Here is a 27,782-nt window from a genome sequence, read left to right as displayed (position 1 = left end):
TAAACAATATAATGGCCACTCAACCAAAACAATGCTACAGGTTGGTCTTTCTTATGCAATTGGGATGGACCGAGACTCAAATTTTTTTTTTTAATTTATCCCCCGCTCGGCCTACCTGCTCCACCATCAGCGGTCAGGCCTTCAGCCTTTCCTCCCCCACCCTCTGGAACTCCGTCCAGGAGCCCTTCCACCTCACTCCCTCCCTTGCCTCCTTCAAGACCCATCTCAAGACTTTCCTCTTAGACCTTGCCTTCAGTCATTCTCCCACTTCCTTGCCTGAGGGGAGCTATATAAATGTAAGTTGTTGAAGAGGTTGTGCCTGGGCGAGTTTCCGGAGGTCAACTCAACTCTTGGCTTTGCCCCGACAGCAAACTGGTTGGTGGGCTCCATCACTCGATTCCCAACCCAGTGAAGAACAACGGCCCCATTTACCTTGGTACGGAGACGGAGTGTTTGACGGGCGGCCGCTCCGAGCATACTTGTGTCTTCTGCCGTCTCTCCACTCTATGGCTAGAGCAAAAGGACAAGAGAATTGGTTAACAGGTCTCGGGACATGTCTGGTCACCTCCTCCCCCCATCCCCCCGACCCCTCTTCTCCCTGTCTTACGACCTTCCTCTTTGACCGTGCCTTTAGTCATCGTGCTGTGATCACGGGGAATGTGACCCAAACGGATTCCGAACACCACTCTTCCATTGCTCATTATTCCAATAATTGCTCAGAGGCTTTGAACGCTGTTTTGGTTACCTCCCCCGATCCATAGGGAGGTAGAGCTCTGGTCACTCTTTGGTGTGAGAAATGGAATTGGATTTTGGACACATTCCTCAAACATTGAGCTTGCAAGTTGAAAAATTACGTAACAAAATACACACACACACACACACACAAGCCCTGGTTACTTTCCCTGAATCGTGTCACTACATATCCATCCAATTTGTTGCTCTGCGATACACACATTATAAAGAATGATTGCCATTTATACCTTTAAATTCAAGAGAATGTCTCATACAGAAGGTGGCATTGTGTTAATATTCCTGTTGACAGATGTGCTCATATTTCAGACTCTGATGGGACATCGCACACTGCAGAAAACAATAGCATAAAACATTTCAATGAAGGATTCTGGTCAGAGGTGGCCCATTACTACCATTCTAGGGCACTGGACTCTCGATTAGAGTTAAATTCAAAGCCCAGTCTTGCCTGGCATTTACCCTGAGCAGACTGTCGCGGGGTGGGGGGGGGAGGACTGGTTGAGGGTTTAGGATGGAGAGGAATGGGGTGGGGCACTTACAATGCCCAATTGCATCACCTAATTGCTTGAGATTAAACGTAGCGAAGGTAGATTAAAACATCATCTATCGTGAGCTAATCAACTGGTGGAACAAGGCTCGAAAGGGCTGAATGGCTTCCTCCAGATCCTTCCTACTTTCATTACTAACGTGACGAGGTGGACCCTGGGGTGGTGGGGAGGGGGGGAAAAAAGAGGGTAAGAGGTACAGAAGTAAACCAAAACAGCCAGCCCATCTTTGGCAATCAGACTAAACCTGCCTGCGACCCGGATTGTGTGCGCTCCTTTCCGGAGTTAGGTAAACCGGATGGGTCTCTCCAGGGAGAGAGAGAGAGAGAGAGAGAGAGCGCATTCCATTCCAACAATCTATCTCTGGAATTCCCAAGTGTAGGTGGGAGGCAGGGAATTCTCGCTTGCTTTGGATGCTCTTAAGCAACGGTGATGGGTTTGCGAGTGTGTCAGACGTTCAGCTGACCAAAAAAAAAAAAATAAAAAAAAATTTCACTGGAGGAAAAAAAGTCTTTTGACAAGCACACCTGCTCATGCTTGTTGGTTAGAAACAGATGAGTTTTACATGACACGTCAAGGTAGATGTTTATAGGAGGAAGGTTTAACGTCTCGTCCAATGGACGACACACCCGACAATTCCTTGCTCCCCCCACACCACCCCCAGCAATGTATTGTAGAGTTCGTGTGAGTTTAAAGTCCCAACATGGGGGCTTGACCCCACAATCTTCTGACTCAGGGGCGAGAGCACTACCGACTGGCCCAGGCTAAACAGAGGGGTGCGGAGTAAGGAAACTTGCCTAACGTTTCGCCCGGCCCGGCAATCGAAACAGAGGTCCTCTCGCTTGCGAGGCGAGTGCTCTAACCAGGACTTACATCACAGGACTCCACAGAAATGTTAAATGATGCCATTCAATGCCAGCACTGAAACAGTCGACCGTCAGACTCTGTAGGTCCTGTTTCGGGGCTGGAATCAGCCACTGTGTCTTACACATCCCGACAATAAGCAGCCTGTAGCTAGTCAATCAGAAAAGTGCCACCTTATTCACAAACACCCCCCAACGACGAAATACCACCTTACCCCACTAACTCACATTGTTTCCTGACCCGCCTGAACCACCCTTAAACAAGCAGCGCTTTGAGAATATACGGAATTATCCAACTTCCTCAACACACATTATCACGTAGCGTAAGATGCACCTTGTACCATGGCCAAAGAGAAGGGGAAATCTGTATCAAATTTAACAACAAACTCAGCAAAGACCCACTAGGTACATAGCCTTAGGTAGAGCAGCTCATTTGACCCATTGAAACTGCACAAACATAAACCATCCCAGGGAATATCACACCAACACTTCCCTTAATCCCACACCCCTGCCTTCACACCATACCCTTTACATATTTCTCTTTCCCAAGCATCTCTCAGTCGGATCCATCGATCGATTTCAAAAGATCTCGAGAAACATCCATATCACAACCATCCTTTCACCGAACCCTAGTCCAGTCTGCAGAGTGTCCACAAAGTCCTGTTGCCCCAGGTTTTTTTTCCGACAATGCACTGACCAACAACTGATACATGGGGAAGAATGATAATAATTGTATTTGGAAGTTCTTCATTGTATTTAGTACAAGTGTTTAACTGTACTTAGACGTCCAGAGGATGGTGTGTGTGTGAGCGCCCTCATTTTCATGGCAGGTAATGATCCATCACCATGCTTCCCGTAACGTGGATGGAGCGAGGAGGCCAAATGCTTCTCTGTCAGCTCGTTTCAGCTCCTCCGTAGTCTTGTATCGCTGTTTTGTAACAGGCGGGTAACAGGACTTTGTGGACACCTTGTACTATGAAACGGATTCCTCCCATCATGCTGTGTCGCTAGTTTTTAATCAAACAGAGTACTGCAAATCAATTAATCAATCAATCGATCAATAAACCAGTTGATGAAAGAAACTTTCATGCCTTTGACCAAGCAATTAAAGCTCTCACCTTTCTGTGGCCCCGGTCTCCTCATTTTAGACGGCCTCCGACAGTCTGCTCTAAATCGAACGCAGTTTGAATCCTGCAAAAGCAAAAAAAAAAAGAAAGGAAGAAAATATACCACAGGTTTGCAAGACAAACTACAAACGCAAAGTTAACAGGTTCCGACAGTTGGGTGTTTATGTGCCCGGAGGCCACACAATGTTCTGCAGCTCGAATGAAAGTGAAACAGACCCGCCCTGGGAATGTGGGGAAGTATTTTTTTAAAAAAGAAGCATTTGCATTATATTGTTTGGAGGCACTTTACGTTGGTCGTTGTAAAGAACCTCCAAATGAAATAATACGAATGCTTTTTTGAAAGAAAAGGCATCCCCACATAATGGGACACTACCCTCGCTATATCGATGCGAGTTGTTGTTATTGTTGTTGTTGTTAAGAATAGGGCACATCAAAGGGAACCGTCCAACAAGAGCAGAATTGTACCGGGGTGGGGCATTGAAGAAAGAATGACAAGTGGTTCAGAGGAAGGGTATTAGAGACGTTTGCTTTGAGACGTTTACTAAGTCACTATATCCAACGCAAGGATTATTATAATTATTATTATTATTGTTGTTGCAGTTTGGATCACTCCGTCGCGACAGTTTTCTAAGTGTTTTTCGGTGATGGGTCAGCCAAGCCAACAGCACCGCCACGTTACTCTTGAACCGATTTGACTTTTCTCGACAAAAAAAAAAAGATTCGGCCACTCAATCCGCGAGTGTTTGCGGGGACGCCGCTGTGCGCAATTGGCTGCCGCGTTTCGCCCACAAAATCTGCAGTCAACGACAGTGTATTCTGTGAAGCGCTTTGAGACGTCTCGACGGCGTGATGAGTTGCTGTATCAAATGCGAGGATTATTATTAGCCGTACATTTGAGCTTCCCGAAATAACTATTTTCTGCAGGAGGTGGATAATTTGGTAGCTCGCTGAGCCAATTTCTGCGTAGCCTTATTAGTAGTCCCAGTTGCACCAATGATTATAATAATAAGTCTTCGGTGTATGTCCTCCCAGGTTCTGCATTGGCAGTTTAACACAGCGTTCACACACACACACTGTACCTATGAAAGGATGTTGGGAAGGCCGAGTGCGTGGGTGTTGGTGACAGGCTGCATACACCCAGTGTTCGGTGTTCCTCCGCCCGGTGTTAAAAACGGAGAGCTCCCATTCCCATCGGCACAACAGCCATCCCGGCTAACGTTCCAACCCAGGAGCCCACCGGTGGACCCCTTTCTGTGGTCACGGAAGTTCCAGGAGCTGGAAAGGCACAGATCTGGAAATAAAGAGAGGAAGAAAAAAAACACACAGACGTTTTAAAAGATTTAGTCAAGGAAAGTGTAATAATAAAAATAATAATGACCTTGCATTCGATGTAGCGCCTGATCACGTCCTTGAGACGTCTCAGTTAAAAGCGCTTCACAGGAGATACTGCAAAGTGTAGAGACTGTGGTAATGGGGGGGGGGGGCAACATACATTTCTACAGTGTACAATTTTAACACATTGTAATATGTTACTCTGCAAAGTAGTTGCATGTTTTCATCGCTCTCCCTCCTTGTGCCCCCCCCCCACCCACCACCAACATACAACTCGTCATTAAAGAGCGAGGGGGGAGGGGGGGGGGGGGGGGAACAGCCAGCTCTGCTCCTCTGAAACTAACTACAGTAAAACTCCTCATAACTCAACCCTGGTTTAACTTGTCACTGCCACTTAAAGTCACCAGGCGGTCAACACCTCGACTTCATTCGGGTACGTATTTATACACAACACGTACCCGACTCTGGATTTGTTTTCACACGACTCGTACTTTGCGTACGCCACGTGAAATGTACGGTCCCAACTGATCCCATATTAAAAAATTAAGAATCAATGCGCTTGACGGTACATCCTTTGAGACGTCTCGACGACGCGATAAGGCGCTAGATCAACCACAAGAATTAGTATTATTGGTATTAATATTATTACAAATAAGTTGCTGCAATTCCATTCCATCCCAAGTCCTGTAGCTCAGTGGTTAGAGCACTCGCTTTGCAAGTGAGAGACCTGGGTTCAATTCCAGGCAGAGGGCGAAACCTCGGGCAAGTTTCCTTACTCCACACAGAGCCTAATAATAATCCCTCCAAAACCAAAAACAATAATAAATTGGTCATTTTCAATCCCACGACTGTTTGTGGGACATTGCTGTGCGCAATTGGCTGCCGCGTTCGCCCACAAACATACAGTCAATTCACTTTACAGTGTGTTCTGCGAAGCGCTTTGGGACGTCCTCCCGACGTGAAAAGCGCTATATCAAATGCAAGGATTATTATTATTATTAAGTCCCTTTGCCCACCCCCCCCCCACCACCCACCCCATAAGCGGAAGGTTTGAAAGCAGGGAGTGAACCAGAGCTGCTGAAGGAAGGCAGGTGAGCTCTGGGATGATGCCATGTCCAGCAGTGCTTTTGGGTGTAAACAAATGACTGGGGCTGCACTACCAAGAGGTCCCCACCGGCAGTGTGTGATCCCAGGATTTGCACCGCAAACGGGAATCTTGGAACCTTTGTCCCGATTTTGCACCATTACAACCAGCATCCAGCCCCAGCCCCCCCTGGGGGTTTGCAAAGGCCAATTTCACGCAAAAAAATCAGCAATCACTAAAATCAGCTTTCCACTCAAGCCCTCCCTCTGCTACAGTAAACACACTCTGCATCTCTCTCTCTCTCTCCTCTCTCCTCTCTCTCTCTCTCTCTCTCTCTCATCTGCTTTTTTTTTGACACACACCACTCGACGTGCATTTTGCACATATTTATGTTCTTGCAAAACCCCAAATTTTAAAAAAAAAAGCCAAAGAGACAGACGCGCAAATCCGCTGAAGCTGTGCTTCTGGACGCACTTGTGTCATCGCAACCAACACTTGCATTGGGGCTCTGTGTGTGTGTGTGTGTGTGTGAGAGAGAGTGAGTGAGATACACACACACAATGTGCACAAACAAAACACACACAATTTCCCCTCTCTCTCTCTCTCCTTCTCCCCCCCCACCCCCACTCTCTCTCCCCTCTCCACCCCCCCCCCCCCCCCCCCCTCTCTCCCTGATCGCATGGCACAGGCAAATGTGCAGTGATTGACGGCTGATGTTCATTTCATCCACTGAGACCCACAAGGGCCCTGGAAAGAGAGAGAGAGAGACACAAACACACAGACACAACACACACACACACAGAACAGACACACACAACACACACAGACAGACACACACACACACACACCCAGAGAGAGAGAGAGAGAGAGAGAGAAACACACACACACATATATATATATACACACACAATGCAAATGTACACTCAACACAGCTAATGATTTCAGCAGCACAGGGGCTACTGGAGGAGGAAAGGAGGAGGAAGGGGAGAGAGGGGGAAGGAAGGAAGGAGAGAAGGGGAGAGAGAGAGAGGGGGAAGGAAGGAGAGGGGGAGAGAGAGAGAGAGAGGGGGGGAAGGAAGGAAGGAGAGAGGGGGAGAGAGAGGGAAGGAAGGAAGGAGAGAGGGGGAGAGAGAGAGAGGGAAGGAAGGAAGGAGAGAGAGGAGAGAGAGAGAAGGGGAAGGAAGGAGAGGGGGAGAGAGAGAGAAAGGGGGAAGGAAGGAAGGAAGGAGAGAGGGGGGGAGAGAGAGGGAAGGAAGGAAGGAGAGAGAGAGGGGGAGAGAGAGAAGGAAGGAGAGATAGAGAGAGGGAAGGAAGGAGAGAGAGGGAAGGAAGGAGAGATAGAGAGAGGGAAGGAAGGAGAGAGAAGGAAGGAGAGAGAGGGGGAAGGAAGGAAGGAAGGAGAGAGCATGCAGTTACGTTATGTGGGGAGAGAGAGAGAGAGAGAGAAGGGAAGACGGAAGGAGAGGGGGAGAGAGAGAGAGAGAGAGAATGCAGTTACGCTGTGCGGGGACCGGCCCGCGGGCCACTGTTTGGGTTCGACACTCCGCGCATCGCGTCGGATACAAAGCGGATACCAAAAGAAAAGGATACAATGTATCCCAACGCGGTTGTTGCGACCTTCGGAGCGCAGCGTCTCTCTCTCTCTCTCCTCTCTCTCTCTCTCCTTCTCTCTCTCTCTCTCTCCCTCTCCCCCCACTGTGCACAGGGAGGGGGGGGGGGGTGAGGGGGGGGGGGCCCTGGTCTGGGTTTTGCCAATTAAATACTTACTTTCCGTTGGGGAATGGGGGTTGTGTTGTCCTGATGTGTGTTCTCTCTCTCTCTCTCTCTCTTTCTTTCTTTCCTGCACACTCTTGTCTCTCTCTCTCTTTTTTTTTTCTTTTCTCTCTCTCTCTCTCTCTGTCTCTCTCTGTGTCTGTGTGTCTGTCTCTGTGCCCTCTCCTCTCCCCTTTCCCCTCTCCTTTTAAAGAGCCTTAGATTTCAATCAGTCTCCGCCATGTTTGTGGACTGCGCAGTAAAAAGGAGAGGAGAGTGAGAGAGAGAGAGAGAGAGAAAAAAGAGAGAGAGAGAGAGAGAGAGAGACCCCATTCCGAGGCGATTCTTAAAAAGTGCAAATGCTGACACTGCACGACCCCTACCGATCAAAGCAAGAAATCGTCCCCCTCTCCTTCTCTCTCTCTTTTTCTCTCTCCCTCCCTCCCTCCCTCCCTCCCTCCCCCTCTCTCTCTCTCTCTCTCCCTCCCTCTCCCTCTCTCTCTCCTTCCCTCCCTCTCCCTCCTTTATTTTGCAAGAGACTGAGCAAAGAGCAAAAGGCTCCAATTTTGCAGCTGGATCCTTGCAAACATGGACTGGCTGCCACTGTGGGATGTCTCTCCCCTCTCTCCTCCCCCTCTCCTCCCCCTCTCCTCTCTCCTCCCCCTCTCCCCTCTCCTCCCCCTCTCCCCTCTCCCCCCCCATTTGGAGGTTTTCTTATGTAGGTATAGATTATTCGGTTCTGCTGAGGCTGTATTCCTGAGGAGGTCAAACAACCAACTCATCCTGACATCATTTTCTCTCCCTCTCATCACTTTCACTCTCACTCTCTCTCCCTCTCTTTCTCTCTCTCTCGCGCGCGGGTATGAATCAGCCGTAAAGGCGCAACCATTGCTTTCACCCCCGCGACCACGTTGATCTGATCTGAGGTGAGACGTCTCAAAGACGCGGCAAAGAACGGCTTAAATCAAACGGAAGGATTATTATTATTATTATTATTATTATCTGTTTCCGATAGCTTCCTTTTGTCGCACTCCCTTGAACCGAATTCGGCACCGATCCCTGCCTTAAGGTTATAATAATAATAATAATAACAATAGTAATAATCCTCGAGTTTAATACAGCGCCTTATATCACGTCTTCTAGACGTCCCAAAGGGCCTCACGAGAGTACACCGTAAAGTGAATTGACTGCGCGGTTTACGGGTGAAACCCGGCAGCCAATCGCGCACGGCGGTGCCCCCCCCACCCCAAACAGTCGGGGATCGAGTGGCCCGATTATTGTCGTCGTTATTAATAACAATGACCTCAGATCAACCACAACAACTACAACAACAACAACTACTCCAACAACTCCAACAACTTGCATTTATATAGATCAGGTTCAATGTCTGCTCGGGTGCTTTATTGGCTGAAATTCGCCTCATTTAAGTAGAAACTCGTTAAGAGTTGTCCCCCCACCCCACCCCCCACCGGCGGCCGGCAATCTTTACCGGTCGAAAAGTTAAAACCGTCCGAAAGCTTCAGGGAACTGTTGCCGCGACGTTGACTCGGGTGAAGATTTCTTCTGCAAACGTACTCGGCAGAAACCTCCGCCCAAAGTGATTTGACGCTACGTCAGAACGTGAGGACTATCCGGTTTTATTTCAGCAATACTTTTAAATGCCGCCCCCCCCCACCCACAGGGGCTGCAACTGCCTCCAACCCTCCAACCTTTAATCACGATAACAACAACAACATCTTGCATTTACACAGCGCCCTTCGGGTGGGCTCGGGTCCCGGACCGCTTATCCAACGTGAAGTTCATCAACCCGACGATTCGGGCATAGCGTTCCAGAGTTTTCCCGGGTAACTAAACCTCGTTCGGTGTACTGGAGCAAAGCAACCGGGTTTGCTGTTAACCATAAATGAGTCGCCGTTCGGATCTATCCGGCGCCAATGTTCTGTATTTTCAACGTTTGGCGGCATTGCCATAGGCTGGAGCCAATTAATGTTAACGGGAAATAACTAGCTTCCACACGACAGGTTTGAAGATCAAAAGGATTGTACAATCCTGGCAAATTATTGCTGGTTTGGAGAATAGTGTGAGGTAACAGTGAGGTAGTTATAGCCCATTCGTACGTTTGTATACAAAATAGGTTGACAGGTAATCAGTGATTAGTGTGTGTATTGGGCTTAAACGGAGTGGACGGCTATCCTTGTTTGTGCAAGTGCTTTGATGTGTGGCCACCTCTCACAGCGCTGAAAAGCTCCAGAACGTTCCGGTGGTTAGGAGGCAGATGAGATTGAATGGGCTCGCTGGCCTCTCTTTCTGTTTCAGCCAAGCACTTCAAACCTACAAGCATTCAGCATTCAACATCCCTCGTACATGGTGATGAGCCGAGGCCTATAGTTCCCCCACCGCACTGAGGATGGCTCTCAAGACATGAGCCACTGGGTGGAAAAGGAGACTGGCAACACAAGAGGATTTAATCACCGTGTCCTTAAGGCAATGCTCGGCATTATACCCCCAAACCTCTCACAAAAAACTGACACGTAATACCAACACACGGCCAAAGTCNTTTTTTTTGAATGTGACGACAAAAGCAGAGATCAACCGAACAACAAAACTTGCATTTATGTCATAATAATATGAATAGTAACCCTTGCTTTTTCGTAGAGCACCTTAATAATAATAAGGCTAATAGGCTTTTCATTTGGATAATAGAGCCTTATCCCGTGGTTGAGACGTCTCAGAGCCCTTCACAGAACATACTATAAAGTGATTTGACTGTACAGTTTGTGGGCGGAAATCCTTATTAACGTTGTCAAGATGTCTCAAAGCACTTGAAAGGACTTACGGCGGAGTGGAGTGACTGTGCATTTGCAGGCCGGAGTGACAGCCATTTTTTTTAAACGGCGAGAGTACGGAAAGAGTAGCAGAGTTGGACTCTTTTCCGTCTCCTGTGGTGGAGCCAACCTTAACAACGTTAAAGTGTTACGACTGTGTTGTGTTGTGCTGCTGCGTTGAAAAGACACTGAAGCAGCTGTCAATACCATTGATTCGAGGGGGGGAGGGGGGGGGGGGGGCCTCGTTAACTGACAACCTCTGGTGATTTCTTCGACAGAAGAAAAAGATGGCAGCCGGTTGCGAAGCTCCCTTGTCTTTTCCAGTGGCACCGCGGGATCTTTAACGTCCGCCCGAGCAGGCAGACGGGACCTCGGATTAACGTCTCAGCCGAAGGACGGCACGTCCGACAATTTAACATCACCCCCCAGGGCTGCATTGGGGCGTCAGCTTAGACGACGCTTGAACCCACAACCTTGTGATTCAGAGGCGAGAGGAAAGCTGTGGCTGCCACTGAGCCGGGCTGACACACAAAGCACTTTGAAACAATGGCAGCCCTCAGGGATTTATTCACGTGTGGTTAACCAGCTGGCAATTGTGCTGGGATGCAGTACGACCTCTCGAGATTGCCAGACAATCCATCGTTACGTTTCGAGCCTCTTATCACGCCACGCAAACCTGCTCAGTGCTTAATGAGTTAATTCCTGGGCCTCGGGAGATACTTTGGGGCTCGAGAGAGCAACGAATCCCAAGCTTTCACCGACGGCAACTCTGACTCATGATTACCTGCCAACAAAACACACAACACTACACCGTACGGTAAATCCTGTGAAGCGCTTAGGGACGTCCACCAATCAAGAAAGGCACCGTTTCAAATACAAGGATTGTTAATGTTATTTTGTTACTCAATAATGGCATTGCAAACCCATTAACGACGGACTATTATTATTATTGCAGTTTATTATTATATTATTATATTATTATTATTAATATATTGTTATTATGATACTATTATTATTCATAATAATTCTTGCATTTGATACAGTGCCCTTCCTGTCAGGAGGATGTTCTCACTGCTCCGCAGGACTTCAATTTAAAGTTTAGTGACTGTTTTATTGTGTAGGCAAAGAGATGTTGACTGATGTTTATATTAAACCTTTAACAAGACACAACGCTTTACAGAAACTACGTGAAGCACGATATCATAACAGGGTGAAACCTCAGGCGAGTTTCCTTACTCCACACACCTCTGTTTACCTGGCAGTAAGTAGGAACCTGGGTATTAGTTGATTAGCAGATTGCTTTCCGGGGGTAATAATCCCTTAAAAAAATAATACTAAGAGTAACCTGGTCATTCAACCCACGACTGTTTGGTTGTCGCGTTTCACCCACGAAGTATACAGTCAATCCACTTCACAGTATATTCCGTGAAGCGCTTTGAGACGTCTCCCCGACGTGATAAGGCGCTGTATCAAATGCGAGGATTGTCGTTACTAAAGCGGGGACAGGTTTAACAATGATTTGGGTGTTCTTACTGAATCGCGGACACAGGGTGGCACTGTTTAGTTAGAAACCGGGTTGCAACCTATTCATCAAAAAAAACTTTCAGGGCGTCTTTAGTGTGTGCGCCACGTGGTCTGAGGCTTCTGAATCGTTTTGCAGGATCGCTTGTGTTTCTCTGATGCCCCAATACGTTTGTCATTTCTTCCCTTCTTCTGATACTTTCTCAGACCCCACAATGTCTCCCTACAGCAGCGTAAGAAGTTGTGACGTATCCCTCGCTGTCTGTGGGCTGTTTTTAAATTCTGATATTTATATTTCTTTAATGTATTTTTTATTGCTTTGTGATCTAATTTCCGCTGAATCTCTCCGGGGCCGCCCTTCGCTAATTGATTTGGTTGTCGCTTTCGAGAACAAACAAATCGGTCGTTTACCCGATGGCAAATTGGCCACTGTGCACTCCTGCAAAATACACAGGCACTACACTTGTGTAGTGTAATCCTGCGAAGCGCTTTGAGACGCCCTCCCGTGTGAAAGGAGCAATATCAAATGCAAGGATTTTTATTCCTGGTAGCAAATCTACGCTGCTGGCATTTGTTTCGTAGGTTTATGCGTCCGTACAAACAAAACTGATTGATGCGAGGAAGAATGAATGATCAACAGGCGAGCTGGCGAGGGTTGGCTGATGAATGGAGAAGGTCATTGATTTGGAGAGGGAGTGAGCGAGTGGCAGAGGACAGAGCCCTGGGGAATGGTTTAAGTTTACGGGAATATGAATTGGATCGAGCGATTCTAGTGGAAACAAAATATTTTGAAGCGCGTTCAAAATAAAAACGTCACTTCAAATAATTTGGTGGATTAAGCATTGGAGGCAGAACGGATGGATTTCACAACTACAGATTTTTCCCCCCGAAACTCTGCAATACTCTTCCTCTAACCCTCCGCCTTTCCCCTTCCTTCCCCATCTTCAGGTCGTACCTGAAGATCTTCCTTTTCGACCACACCTATGGTCCCTTCCAACCTCCCCGCCACTGTCATGAGCTCTGGAACCCTACCCTGCATGAGGGGTGCTATATAACTTTGGGTTGTTGTCCTCTCTGATGTTGCTCTGTTGTTTCATGCCTTTAGCCCGGAGCTAAATAATGATTTGGCGAAGCATGGAATAATTGGACCACTATTCTCTTTCTTTGTTCAGCCGGGTGTCTTAAGAGTCTCCAAACCAGACTGAGGCTTCCACACATGTACGCCACCTACGCATGGAAATTTCCCCGTGTCTGGAAAGGAATGCACACTCCCTTCCTAGATGGACGCCCTTTGCTTACCTAACCCCGGAGAGTGTCAGGGGCAGGTTGGCGAGAGCCAAAGGCATGGTAGACCCCAGGGTGTGAGTTGGGGGTAACTGTTGAAGTTCAACAAGCTAAACACCAATAAATTACATTATACATTTGGTAGCAAATAATAACAAGCTAAACAGAGGCTGAGGAACACTTACTATACAATTTACACCTATATAATGCCTTTCACATCAGGAGGAACTTACTTTCAATGGAGAAATTTATGTTGATAAAAGGACACGATCTTGACAAAGACTTGTCACAGATTTGATTTTACTCCTGCCCTTTACTGTTGATCAATTGGCCAAAAAACAAGACAAGGTTCACATTAAAGCCCCGATGAAGAATGTCACAGAGGTAAACGCGAGATCATTTTGGCTGCGAACTAAACTTTCTCCCGGCTTCAGAAGCCAAATGTCAGATCGCAGAACTCTTCCCAATCAGTAGAGCCAAAATCCATGGTGTAAACCAAAAGCCTAGCTTCAGTTTCAGCGTCGAAGCCATTTGGCTGCTGTCCAGCTCCCTAACCTAGTTCCCCAACCCAGTTCTCTCTCCGTGCGAGTCTAATGAGCATTGAGAAGAATTTTGTGAGTGACAGCACACAAAGACCAAATTTTTGACTTCAATTACCGCGCTGAAAGGTCATGTTACCCACAGGAACAAACTCTGGAGTCAAACAATTAATGTGATTTGTTCAGAAAGAGGGCTGGGGAGTTAATATTGAAGTGTACTCTGTGGGAGACGAGGTCTGCAGTTTACACAGTGCGCAAAACACACTGCAAAAACCCAACCGATCAGAAGTGCAGAAGACATTGTCATGTGGCAGAAACCAGCTTAATTGTATAGCGTTTGCTCTTTGGTGACACAGGCATTGTGGAATCCTGCAGCGTAATGTTTAGGGCACTCGCCTCGCAAGCGAGAAGATCTGGCTTTGATGCCTGGCAGGGCGAAATGTTAGGCAAGTTTCTTTACTCCACACGCCTCTGCTCACCGAGCAGTAAGTAGGAACCCGGTTGTTAGTCGATCGGCGGGTCACTTTTCCGAGGATAAACATCCCTTCAAAAAAGTAAATAATTTGGTCACTCAATCCACGACTGTTTGTGGGACGCTGCTGTGCGCAATTGGCTGCCCCGTTTTGCCCACAATATGTGCAGTCGATTCACTTTACAGTGTATTCTGTGAAGCGCTTTGAGACGTCTTGAAGACGGGATAAGGCGCTAAATCAAATGCAAAGACTATTATTGTTATTTATTACTATTCGATGCTGCATTTCTAGCCAAGGTCAGCACTGACAACTACTGTATAATCTCTGCCGATATTAAACACCTTGCGGAATGACACGTACAGATGCAGAGGCCTTACAATTTACTGCATTAGGTTAGGCTGCCCATCTTCCTCTGACTGCTTTGGCAGTTAATGCTGGATCGCTTATATACAAAAAAATCAAGTCTTTCTTTGAAGCGAGATTTGAAACACGGCCCAGCCGTAAGCTTTTGCCCAAACATTGTATCACGGAACATCATAAAACAACTTCACCCGGCAGAACCTTTGCTGCACGGCTTCTTATTTTTGGCTTTATATCTCCGAAATTACTGACAGTGTTCCTTATTTAAAAGATAGCAGTTGCTAAGGCCCGGGGGAACTACTAAAATGTAACCTCTTAGGTCGGTCTGCCCTCATAAATAAACCCCAACTGGTGCAGAAGCGTGACACAGAGGACATCAGTTCAACTGTAATTGAAAACCTAAGCAATGGGATATATGGAGCTTTCACAGATCTTATTTGTTTAAGACCGGTACTATAATAATTAACCTTGCAGTCGATATAGCACCTTATCACATCTTCGAGACGTCTCAAAGCGCTTCACAGAATATACTGTAAAGCGAATTGACTGTACATTTTGTGGGCGAAATACTACTATAGACTGACCTCTTATTCCTGTGTTACACAGGATTTTCCAAGCTTCAAAATAATCGCTCAGTTAGTGAGATTTTTTCTCGTGGCTGTTTGTGGGACATTGCAAATTGATTGCCAGGTTCACCTTCAAAATACACTGTCGCTAGACTTTGCAGTAAATCCTTTAAAGTGCTAACAATAATAATTATAATAATAATTATAATATTTTCATTCGATAAAAGTTTTTAAAAGCAAAAAAAAAGAAAGGATTTGGGGATGTCCTCCCGACATGAAAGGCGCTCTACTAAATGCAAGGATTATGATTATTATTAGTGCATTAATAATAATAATTTCTAAATTAGAGAAAATCGCTCCCAGTCAATATTCTTTTATATACACTCGGCTAAATCACGCCCTGGAAAATAAGGCTAAATTGGTCTGAACGTCTCTGTTCGAAACAAATAACATTTAAGAGGGAATTAGGTGAACATTGAAGAGGAATTGCAAAGGGTTTGGGGACAGAGCAGGGAATCAGGATGAGAGGATCTGATTCCACTTTTGAGGTGTGAGTAATGACGTAGACTTGATGGCCGAATGGCCATCGGGGCCTTAATTCTTACGACACACACACCAGTATTTATCTGAACGGTTTTGGTCCAGGTTTCAGATTAAACCTGTTGAGAACTTGCTGTGCAGTAGAGTGAGAATAACTGCTGACGCATTGGCTGGTTAAGTGGAGCGACCTCCTCAAATCCACAGCACATTTCAAAGTTAAAAGCTATTCAGTGCGATGACTAATAATTGGATGGTTCATCGGGATAATCATACGAGGATTGTAAGCGCATCGAAAGAAGGTGACGTGTCAACTTATACCTTTTTAATAACTGGATGTTCTCAGTTTTGATGTCACTTTAATGATCTTATTGTTTTTAAATGGATGATTGTTTGTTTAAACCCCAGGGTCAAAGGGTGTTACATTTGTTCGCTTTGCTGCCAGGAGTTGGCACAGCAAAGAAAAAAATAATAGGATACAAACAAAAGAATATAGGTACATTTAAAACACATTATATTGAAAAGGTCATTCATCTGCAATTTGCTCATTTAATCCACGACTGTTTGTGGGACGCTGCTGTGCGCAATGGGCTGCCGCGTTTCACCCACAAAATGTACAGTCACTCTGCTTCACAGAATAATCTCAACGACAAGATAAGGAGCCTTATCAAATGATGGGATTATTATATTATTATTGTTATTATGATTATTCAAGACACAAAACCTACCACACCACGCCAGGCACTGCAAGGGTAGCTCGACAACAACAACAACTTGCATTTATATCACCCCCCACCCCCCGCCTTCACACAGGGTAGCGTCTCGGAGCGCTTGAAGCACAGACATGCTGGGTTTGTAAAGCAATAGTGCCTTAGATCTTTCAGCCTTGATGGAATATATAATTTGCTTACTACTATAAATTTCTATTAAGAGAATCACCTGTATTCACTCGCGCGCTGCGTGCTTTCAGCAGTAATTACAGTGCAATTTAAACAAGAATTATCTGGTGCACGATTTCTCACATGTTTGAACCTATTCCAAAATGCAAATCATGGGACGCTGGCAATTACTATCAACTTCGCTGCCAGTCTGGCAGATCCCAGCAATCATGCAGTGAGTGAAGACTCAAAACTTTACCCCATCCTTTGAATGCGACATTAAACCGATGCCCCATCCGAGTCTGTACGCTAAAGGTCCCGCGACTTTATTTGGAACAGAGAAGGGAGTCACTCTCTCTCTCTCTCTCTCTCTCTCTCTCTCTCCCCCCCGGTGTCCTGGCCAACAATCCCCCAGATGAAACCGATCATTCACTTTGTGGCTGTTTATGGGACGTTGCTATCCGCAAATTGGCTGCCTCGTTCATCTTCAAAATTATACAATCACTACACATTACAGTGAATCCTGTGGAGCGCTTCAAGATGTCCTGATGACCCGAAAGGCACTCTTATCAAATGCAAGGATTTATCTTAAACACAGCGAACAGTGTCGTGTGAGTAAAAGACAAAAGGATTCACTTAATAGGCAGAAGTTCACAAACTACAGGGATGAATATAATGGATATCTGGGGGGAGAAAAACAGTTTGAGATTGTCCGTCTTTGTTCTCTTAAGTGAAATACAAATTTATTGCGCATTCATTTTAAGTGCCCAGACTGTATAACTGAATTAACACATTCCTAATCCAAGCATAAAATGCCATCCCATCAAAGCACAGTGCATTCACCCACTGTTAACACAGTGTACAAACAAATTCCTCATCCATCGCATAGTATTTAAATGTGAAACCTCAGCCATTGCGTATTAACAGAACTAAGGATTGATGCATCATTGCTGAAGGAAATCGCAAAAGACTTTTAAAAATCAGTCACTCAATCCTCGACTGTTTGTGGGACGCTGCTGTGCGTAATTGGCTGCCGCATTTCGTCCACAAAATACACAGTCAATCCACTTTACAGTGTATTCCGTGAAGCTCTTTGAGCTGTTTCAATGATGTGATAAGGCGCTATATCAAATGCAAGAATTATTATTATTAATCTGTCTGCGTACACAAAAGAACTGTTTATTTGCAATACCTTTCCTAAAATAATTTGTGTTTAAGATATATATATTACCCGTTCTGATTCCACACATTGTCAACGCTACTATTTGCCGGGCAAACTACTCATTTTAAAATGCCCGGTTTATTTTCTCTTTATCCATCCATCAACACGGCTGCTATCTTTAAATGACCCAACATTTTGTTTGAGGGATTGAATGAGATTAGATTTGGTGTTGAAATTGGATTGAACTTGAAATGATTTTCGCGCTAAATTTTGCTGCGTTGTTTCATTGTCCGATCCCCAAAAGTGCGATTGGCTTATGTGCTCTTTAATCAGTTCGATGGTCAACGATCGAACAGTTAAACCTTCACTTTAGCGATTCCGCCCCACACTTTCTTGAGACTAAAGTGAGCTTCCGGCTATTTATTGGGAACTAAATTGATGCCATTTGATTATTAACGGAGCTAATCCCTCTAGAAAGGGATTATACTGATAACAATAATAATCCTTGCATTTGATACGGTGCCTTCCACCTCGGCAGGAGGTCTCAAAGCGCTTCACAGGATTTGCTGTAAAGCAAAAAAGTATTTTGTAGGCAAATGTGGCCCACAATCGAATAATAATAATCTTTGCATTTATATAGCACCTTATCGTGCTTTCGAGCTGACTCAAAGCGCTTCACAGAACATACTGTAAAGTGAATTGACTGTATATTCTGTGGGTTGAACGCGTCCCATTAACAGCCACAAAGTAAATTAATGGCCCAGTTTATCTGGGGGATTGTATTAAAACTTCACAAAGAACATGTGCAAAGACAAACATCCAACCAACCAATTCAAGCTTACTGCGCAAGGTAATTTTGCCTGACGTATAATGACTGCAATTATTACGTCACTTGTGGTTTCAAAGAATTCTCGTATCTGCATCAGATCTCAGAAATCACTAGAGAGAGAGTGACACGACGGCAAGGAAACCGGGTGTCTGACGCACACGCTTAAAGTGTATCCAAACCAAACTGAAAGTTCCATGTATGTTCCCCCACCCCCAAATTTCCCCGGAGGGATGCACCCTTCCTACCTAATCCCAGGGAGTATTAGCCGCAGGTCGGCAAGAGCTAAGGCTTGGGGGGCCCCACACTACACTCTGGGATAACTGCTGGAGTCTCACCAGTTAACACCGCATAGCTTGCCGTTGAGAGCACTGTCTGGCGAGCTTCCCACTGCTTGACTTGCTGGGATCCCTACCCATTAGGGCTCGGCTTGCAGGGTTAACAGGAGCTGAGTTGGAATAATCCCTGCTCCACGGGAATGATGGACGAACTTAAGAAACTGTTGAGCCAAAGAAGTCTGACTAACCTATTTTTTATTGCTGTATTGTTGTATATTCTATCCCTGTTATTTTTTTAAAAAAAGGAAAGTACACTGCGGGTCAATTATTCACTTCCAAGCACAGCCCTGTGTGTTTTGAACCCTCCATTCCTCCGTCCCTGAACACTATTTTATTGTCACTAACGCACTGCTTCCCACAGTGAAGTCTGATGGCTTTACTGTGGCTGGCCTGTCATCTTCAGAACACTCAACAGAATTCTGGCTCATGAATAAAACAGATACGTATTGAATCTAGCTAGGACGGGATAAGGTTTGATTTATGCACAGGCTGAGTCCCTCTGACAAGTAAAGCACTGCCAAGTTAACCCAGTGTGCAAAATGTAATATTCAAACTGCGCTGAATAACTTGACGCTTTGCTATTCCTTTTTAAGAAAATATAAATGCTTCTTTTGTCCTGTGTTTCCCATCGCTCCTCCATAATCAAACATGTCGTTCTCAATGCATATTTTGTGCTTTCCTCGGTTCCCCTCTCCCCTCCCCTCCCCTCCCGCTCTAAGTGCTAAGTTAGAACAAATCAAACTGCTTCCCCTAAAAGGTTACTGCTTCGACTGTTGCCCTCTGTGACGGCACGCAGAGTATTTATGCGGCATTCATTTATTTTGCAGCGCTGCTGTGACTGATGTGAATCCAATGCTTTGCAATCAGAAATTGAAAGTACAGTTGACAGCCACGTCAGTGAGGTGTACGGCGTGTGTGTTTTTTTTTGGCAGGCAAAGACTTTTAATGAATACTATTTTTCCTGGGTTAATGCCTTGGCTTGCCTGGCCCAACAATCCCCCAGAAACATCAGTCATTCACCTCACAGGCGGTTTTAGGGGACATCGCTGCGTATATTTGCCTACAAAATCTGCGGAAACGCTGCTTTGGTGAGCGAGTAGTACATGTATGGAACAGGTTCCACAGAGAGACGCGGGGGTGCAGAAAGTGTTGATTCTTTCAAGAACGAACGAGTTAGATTTCTGTTCAAAAATAATATCTGAAAACAATCTTGTGAAGTGGTTTACGACGTATGGACGACATGATAAGCTCTATATTATTATTATTATTGTTGTTGTTGTAAAGCATATTATTATATTATAATGCGCGACTGTGCTATACACTTCAATCCTCGTTTTAAATCTCAGCCTTGAGAGGGAGGGGAAGCGAGGGGCATTAATTAAAAATCCAAAACTTATAAAGATTGTGGAGGAGCCCAGAGGGCATAGCCTGGGAGGTTCGCAGATGAGGGAGTCTTAGCATTATTGATCTCGCAGTTCTGATTAGAGGACAGAGAATAGGAAAAACATCACTGATTACTGTAATAATCCCGTCACCTCTGCACCATCATTCCTTGAGGCTTTCATCTGCTTTGCGTCGCTTTCTAAGAAGGCCACCCTGGCTTCACTGAGCAGATTAAACACCAACTTTCGTCTGTGGCCCAGTGGTGCTCCAGGGGAGAGCGCGAGCAGTCATTATTAAAGATTCTACTTCGCTACATTTACTACAAAGCCCTTCGGATTTCACAGACACTAACCCAGGACACACATTGGTGTGTTTGGGATCAGGACGGCAGATTAGTCCTGCTGGGATTACTCGTAACTTGAAAAATACCTGCTGTGCGAGTGGAATGATTCTTAAATCCCGGGCTCAAAGAAAATACGACTATGATCTGCTTTAACGTCCAACACACATGATTAGAGCTGCAGGACAGCATTAAAGGGTTCCCTTTTGTTTTGGTGGACACTTGGCATAGCTGTTTACAATATACAATAGAATAATAATAATCTTTGCATTTGATTTAGGGCTTTGAGACTCCGTGGAGACGCCTCAAAGCGCTTCACAGGATTTAAACCCATGTCACTCCGAAATATTTAAAAGCAAACGCGTTGAATTTATTTTATTTGCACGCTGCACATTCTCCGACTTGTCAATCTTGATCCAATTATACGATGCATCAGGGACTCATTTCCTTTATATTTCTCTTAATGCTGCTCGCAGCCTACATATTTCTGATGAGATCACTGTGGCAGGGCTGTGCACTTAACTCGCGGAGTTCCCTTTGTGAGAAACTAAACTAAAATCAGCCTCGTATATTGGTGGGGCCAGATGTACAATTGTCTAATTGTGTTTAATTGTCTACTCACCACACCTAACACACCATTATAGGTATTCAAAGCGATTCAGTGAAAAGCAGCAAGGACACTAACCAAGGAACATGATGAAATCATTCAGCCCATCAAACCTGTTCTGCCAATTTATGCACTGTGACGAAGCTTTTAAACCTATTTCCCCTATCTTTGCCCCTTTAAAGCCCTGACTTACAACACTTGGATTTTAATTTGACACAAAAAAAGCGGAGAACGTTGCTCCCAGCAGAAAATTGGGCAAAACATGGCCGTTTTGTGGCACATTGCAGTACACAAATTGGCTGCTGCATTTGCTGACAAAACACAGTCACTGTACGTCACAGAAAACAGCCATCCATCCATGCATCGTGTATTCATATGATGCATCTGTCCACCCACCCATCGATCCATCCATCCAGGGATTTTTCTGTGAAGTGCAGTGACTGTGTATCTGTAAGAAAACGCGGCAGTTAATTTGCACGCGGCAATGACCCACAAACAGCCCTGAAGTGGATGACCACATTTTCATTTTCATTTGGGAGCGTTGTTGGCCAGAAGGCAGGAAGCAAATCCCTTCTCTTTTTGTGAATCAAACTTAAATGTAAATACAATATTGGTTGAACTCCAAGGTTAGGATTACACCCTTACACACGCTTCCCGCTATTTACCTTTTAAAGTATTCCCACGTAATACTGTTTAATATACGTACTTTTATTCCATCGTTTGCCAGCTTGTGTAGCAGTCATGGCTGCCGGGACTCTCTATATCCTTGATGGTCAGAAATAAACTGTTCATGCCTTGCAGTGAGATGTGTGGTGTTTGTTGAAGTTGACCCAGGTTTAGAACATAGAATATTCACTGGATGAAGAGCGTTAATAACTAAACGTAAGTGGACTTTAACAAAAATTCGAGGAAAAGAAAACGACCGAAGGAATTTCTCAAACAGTCATGGATTGAGTGGCACAAGGTATGTTTATGGAGTATTACTGTGAATATAGTATGAAACCACAATGTTTATGGCTGACACGTTTAGCCACAGAGATTTAACCGAACACATGGTGGGATTTGCAGACTACAAGAACAACAAAATTACACTTATAGAGCGCCTTTCGCGTCGGGAGGACGTCCCAAAGCACTGAACGGTCAGGTGTCGGGGCCCGAGCAGTGGGGAGGCGGANGGGGGTTGTAGGGGTGAGGGAAGGCAGAGAGGTGGGAGGGAGACCAAAGGCTCGGTCGGAGAGAAAGGTCTTGAGACCGAGCTTGAAGGAGGCGAGGGAGGAAGCGAGGCGAAGGGACCCGGTGGGATGGAGTTCCAGACTAACTTAATGCTCACATTTTACTGATACTCCGAATTACTAAACCTGAACGTGCAAAACCAATAGTTCCATCAAACAAAATCCAAAGTGTACAATATTTCCTCTTTACTAAGTGAAGTTAAACTAAGTAGCTAAACGTGTAAGTAAGGAAGCTGCGTTCTCTTGCAACCCACTTTGTTGTGAAAACATCAAAATGGACAATCCAGGTATCGATTATTGTTGCACATTGCAATGTTTCCCAGCAACGTATACTTTATTGCTATATAATAATAATAATCCTTGCATTTGAGTATAGCGCTTTTCACCTCTTCGAGAGCTCTCAAAGCGCTTCGCGGAATAGACCGTAACGTGATTTGACCGCATATTCTGTGGGCAAAACGCGGCCGCGTCCCCACAAACAGTCGTGGATTGAGTGACCAAATTATTATTATTATTTTTTTTCTTGAGGGATTATTATCAGGCGTGCGGAAGTAAGGAACCTTGGCCAAGGTTTCGCCCTGACCTGCCGGGAATCAAACCCAACCCTCTCGCTTGCGAGGCGAGTGCTCTAACCGCCGAGCTACAGGACTCCACTGTATATTTTCTACCGTACGTTTCCAAATGAAAGGTATAGGAAAACGGTTACAAATGTGAGTCGATGAGAGGCCCTTATAAATTTGTTCACCGCACGAATTGTAACTTCCAGATTGCAACCAAAAGGAAACGATTCACCGAGAATATGATCCTGAATGCCCTTTTGGTGTACTTTTCAGTGTCTTTGATGGTTCGAAAACTTTTGACGAAAGCAGCTATACATTTATAAATACACACATATATAAATAAATAAGTTATAGCTACACGTATGTGTATATATATATATCTATAAACATAAATAAGAGAGAATCGTAAGCACGGGACTGCATATGGTTATGATGATGGCAGATTCTGTGTGTTTTACGAACACAATTTAAAAGCCCGGGTTTACAAGGGAGTCCTGCAGCTCAGTGGTCAGAGCACTCGCCTGGCCAGCGAGAGGTCCTGGGTCCGATTCCCGGGCGGGCGGGGCACAACATTGGGCAAAGGTTCCCTCGCTCCACGCGCCTCCGCCTAACCGGCAGCAAGCAGGAACCCGGCTGCTCATCGATCGTCGGATCGCTTTTCCCGGGTGCGGGCGGTGGGGGGCGGCGGGGGTGGGGTGGGTGGGGGGGGAGGGGGGCGCGGGGTTGAGGGGGGGGGTAATAAGTCCTTGAAAAATAAATAATAATTTGGTCGCCCGATCCGCGTTTCGCTCGCAAAATATACGCAGTGCATCCACTTTACAGTGTGACCCGCGAAGAGCTTCGAGACGTCTCGAAGACGGGATCGGGCGCCGTAACAGATGTCAGGAATGTTGTTGTTGTTGTTGTTGTTGTTATTATTATTGCTGCTGCTGTTGTTGTTGTTGTTATTCAGTGTAACTCAGACTCCCATCAGGTGGAGGGCTCAGTCCTGGAGTGAGTGGCAGGTCTCAGTGACGTCGGTGCAGGGGATTCCCAAGGCCCCGCCCACCCGGGTGGGTGTTGACCAATCAGGAGGCCCGGCTCCGCCCACTGGAACGCGGCTGTCGGCCACCGACCAATCAGCAGCCGCTCCCGCGGATACTGTAACCGTCCCCACTGTCAGTGGGAACCACATGGTAACGGCGCCCAGACACCGAGACACAGACACTGACACAGAGACCGAGACACAGACACCCAGACACCCAGACACCGAGACACAGACACTGACACACTGACACAGAGACACAGACACTGATACCGAGACACAGACACCGAGACACAGACACAGAGACCGAGACACAGACACCCAGACACAGACACCCAGACACCGAGACACAGACACTGACACACTGACACAGAGACACAGACACTGATACCGAGACACAGACACCGAGACACAGACACTGACACAGAGACCGAGACACAGACACCGAGACACTGACACCGAGACACAGACACCCAGACACCGAGACACAGACACCGAGACACTGACACAGAGACCGAGACACAGACACCCAGACACTGACACAGACACTGACACAGAGACCAAGACACAGACACCGAGACACTGACACCCAGACACAGACACCGAGACACGGACACTGACACCGAGACACAGACACTGACACCCAGACACAGACACTGACACGGAGACCGAGACACAGACACCCAGACACTGACACAGACACCGAGACACAGACACTGACACAGACCCCGAGACACGGACACCGAGACACAGACACCGAGACACAGACACCGAGACACAGACACAGACCCCGAGACACACTGACACCGAGACACAGACACCCAGACACTGACACAGACACCCAGACACTGACTGACACAGACACCCAGACACAGAGACACTGACACAGAGACCGAGACACAGACACCAAGACACTGACACAGACACCGAGACACCCAGACACTGACACCGGGACACACAGACACCGAGACACTGACACACAGACACTGACACAGACACAGAGACACTGACACCGAGACACAGAGACACAAACACCGAGACACAGACACCGAGACACCCAGACACCGAGACACAGAGATACTGACACAGACACAGAGACACAGACACAGATACCGAGACACAGACACCAAGACACAGACACACTGACACAGACACCGAGACACCCAGACACCGAGACACAGAGACACTGACACAGAGACACAGACACCGAGACACAGACACACAGACACTGACACCGAGATACAGACACCGACACCGAGACACTGACAGACACCGAGACACAGACACCGAGACACTGACACCGACACCAAGACACTGACACAGACACCGAGACACAGACACCGAGATACAGACACCGAGACACTGACACAGACACTGACACAGAGACACTGACACACAGACAGAGACAGCCCAGAAACCGAGACACAGACACCGAGACAGAGACAGCCCAGACACCGAGAAAGAGACAGCCCAGACACCGAGAAAGAGACAGCCCAGACACAGAGAGCCCTGAGACAGAGACAGCTCTGAGCACTGAGAGCCCAGAGAACTGAGAGACAGAGTGAGAGAGAGAGAGAGACAGCCCAAAGCAGAGCACTGAGAGAGAGGGGGAGAGACAGAGAGAGCACTGAGAGAGAGGGGGAGAGACAGAGAGAGCACTGAGAGAGGGGGAGAGACAGAGAGAGAGGGGGAGAGAGAGAGCCGAGAGCATTGAGAGAGGGAGCGACAGAGCAGAGCATTGAGAGTGAGGGAGGGGAAGAGACAGCCCAGAGCAGAGCACAGAGAGAGACAGAGTAGAGCACTGAGAGAGAGAGAGAGAGAGAGAGACAGAGCAGAACACTGAGAGAGAGAGAGAGAGCCCAAAGGAAAGCCAACCCACACAGAGAGAGAGAGAGAGCAAAGGGCAGAGAGAGAGAGAGAGAGAGCCTATTGCAGAGCACACACACACACACAGAGCTCAGAATAGAGAGCGCGGGTAAGAGGAGAGCCACAGCAAAGGGCAAAGCAGAGAGAGAGAGAGAGACACAGAAGAGAGAGAGAGACCAGTTGAAGAGAGTGTAAAACCAGCTCAGAACACAGAGAGAGAGAGAGAGAGCAGAGAGCCAGCAAATAGAGTGGAGCAGAGAGAGAGAGAGCAGAGAGAGAGAGAGAGCAGAGAGCCAGCAAATAGAGTGGAGCAGAGAGAGGGAGCAGAGAGCCAGCAAATAGAGTGGAGCAGAGAGAGAGAGAGAGAGAGCAGAGTTCAGGGCAGACAGAGAGAGAGACGGGGGCAGATAGATAGGGAGATAGATAGATAGAGGAAGAGAGAGAGAGAGAGAGAGAGAGACAGCCCTCCCTCAATCGATCCATCCTTATGGGACTCTGCTCATCACCTGCTCCACAAAAGCACAGGGAAACCGGTTCATGTTTAACGCTGATCTGAAGCCCAACCTGTCATCCAACTCCTTATTCCTCTCTCTTCATTGCCCCCCTCCCCCTCCCCTCTCCCTCCCCTCCTTCCCATCCCTCCCTCCCTCCCTCCCCTCCTTCCCATCCCTCCCTCCCTCTCTCTCTCCCCCTGTGTCTGTCTCTCCTCCTATCGAGTTTCGTCTCTGCTTTATAGGTTAGAATAAGGAGAGAGAGAGAGAGACAGACAGAGAGAGAGAGACACAGAGAGAGAGAGAGACACAGAGAGAGGAGAGGGGGTCAGTGTCGGTCGGTGTCGGTGTCGGTGTCGGTCAGTGCCCCTCCGAACAGCGTCCAGAGCAATGGAGGAAGAAGTGGCTCCCGGTGGTGCGGTGGACATCGACCCGGATTTCGAGCCGCAGAGCCGACCCCGATCGTGCACTTGGCCGCTGCCTCGCCCGGAGGTGCCCGGAGGGGAGGGGGCAGGAGAGGGAGAGGGAGAGGGAGAGGGCGGAGAGGGAGAGGGAGAGGGCACCTCGAGAAACCCACCCGCCGCCGCGGTCCTGGGGGGCGAGGATGGCGACCGCAGCAACGCCGCCGGGAGAGGAGGAGGAGGTGATGGAGGAGGAGGAGGAGGTGATGGAGGTGATGGAGGAGGAGTGAGTAGGGCGATGGCGGGTACCCCGGGGCCCCTCCTGGGTCTGAGTGAGGCCAACAGCCAACACCGCAAGAAGTCCTCCCGCAGGAACGCGTGGGGTAACCTGTCCTACGCCGATCTGATCACCAAAGCCATCGAGAGCTCTTCAGACCACCGCCTCACCCTGTCCCAGATATACGACTGGATGGTCCGCTACATCCCCTACTTCAAGGATAAAGGGGACAGCAACAGCTCTGCCGGGTGGAAGGTACGGACCCCCCCCCAACCCCCACACCCCCCAACCCTCACACCCCAACCCTCACACCCCAACCCTCCCTCCCCCCGGGGTGGGTGGGGGATTTATTTATGTTTTTGGGGGGGATCCGGGTTTTTGTTTGGGGCGCACACACACACTCTCTCACACACACACACACACATAGAGGAAAGGGAGGATCGATACGTGGGATCGATACGTGGGATCGATGGATGGGTGGATGGGTGGACGGGGTCTCGATGGATCGATCGATCCCATCCATCCATCCATCGACCGACCGTTCGCCTGTTGCGCGCAGCGCTTCTTGTCGGGAGAGGAGAAGGAGGGGTGGTGGGGGGAGAGGGACAGGGGTGTGTGGGGGGTGGAGGGGTGTGTGTGGGGGGGGGGTGTGTGGGGGTGTGGGTGGGGGTGGGTGTATGTGGGGGGGGTGGGGGGGGGGGGGGTGTATGTGGGGGGGGGGGGTGGGGGGGTGGGGGTGGGGGGGTGGGTGTATGTGGGGGGGTGGGGGTGGGTGTATGTGGGGGGGGGGGGTGGGTGTATGTGGGGGTGTGTGGGGGTGGGGGGGGGTGTGGGTGGGG

At 47.4% G+C, this 27,782-nt stretch overlaps 2 protein-coding genes across 5 annotated transcripts in view; one reads left to right on the top strand and one right to left on the bottom strand.

Moving 5' to 3' along the window:
* The window catches only part of LOC103179456 (Scm polycomb group protein homolog 1), a 33,017-nt gene extending 25,118 nt beyond the window's left edge, over nucleotides 1-7,899 (bottom strand). For 2 of the 4 annotated variants that reach the window (XM_042338706.1, XM_042338708.1), the window contains exons 1-4: nucleotides 7,469-7,551; nucleotides 4,365-4,576; nucleotides 3,277-3,349; nucleotides 433-510 (exon numbers count right to left, since the gene is read on the bottom strand). In XM_042338706.1, the coding sequence (XP_042194640.1) occupies nucleotides 433-510; nucleotides 3,277-3,301 (103 nt within the window). In that variant the 5' untranslated portion in view covers nucleotides 3,302-3,349; nucleotides 4,365-4,576; nucleotides 7,469-7,551. Of the gene's footprint in view, nucleotides 1-432; nucleotides 511-980; nucleotides 1,081-3,276; nucleotides 3,350-4,364; nucleotides 4,577-7,468; nucleotides 7,552-7,836 lie in introns of those variants that run through there. The other 2 variants (XM_042338707.1, XM_007894756.2) reach the window with 2 other exon arrangements.
* Nucleotides 7,900-26,579: 18,680 nt separating this feature from the next.
* LOC103179605 (forkhead box protein O3) overlaps nucleotides 26,580-27,782 on the top strand; it is a 56,972-nt gene continuing 55,769 nt past the window's right edge. The window contains exon 1 of the mRNA XM_042338428.1: nucleotides 26,580-27,198. Within this exon, the coding sequence (XP_042194362.1) occupies nucleotides 26,656-27,198 (543 nt within the window). The 5' untranslated portion in view covers nucleotides 26,580-26,655. The remainder of the gene's footprint in view (nucleotides 27,199-27,782) is intronic.

This window comes from Callorhinchus milii, unplaced genomic scaffold (genome assembly GCF_018977255.1).
Source record: "Callorhinchus milii isolate IMCB2004 unplaced genomic scaffold, IMCB_Cmil_1.0 Scaffold10, whole genome shotgun sequence".
In the NCBI taxonomy this organism is placed as follows: Eukaryota; Metazoa; Chordata; class Chondrichthyes; order Chimaeriformes; family Callorhinchidae; genus Callorhinchus; species Callorhinchus milii.
Note: the sequence above shows the minus strand (reverse complement) of the source record. Positions and strands in the feature narration are given on the sequence as shown.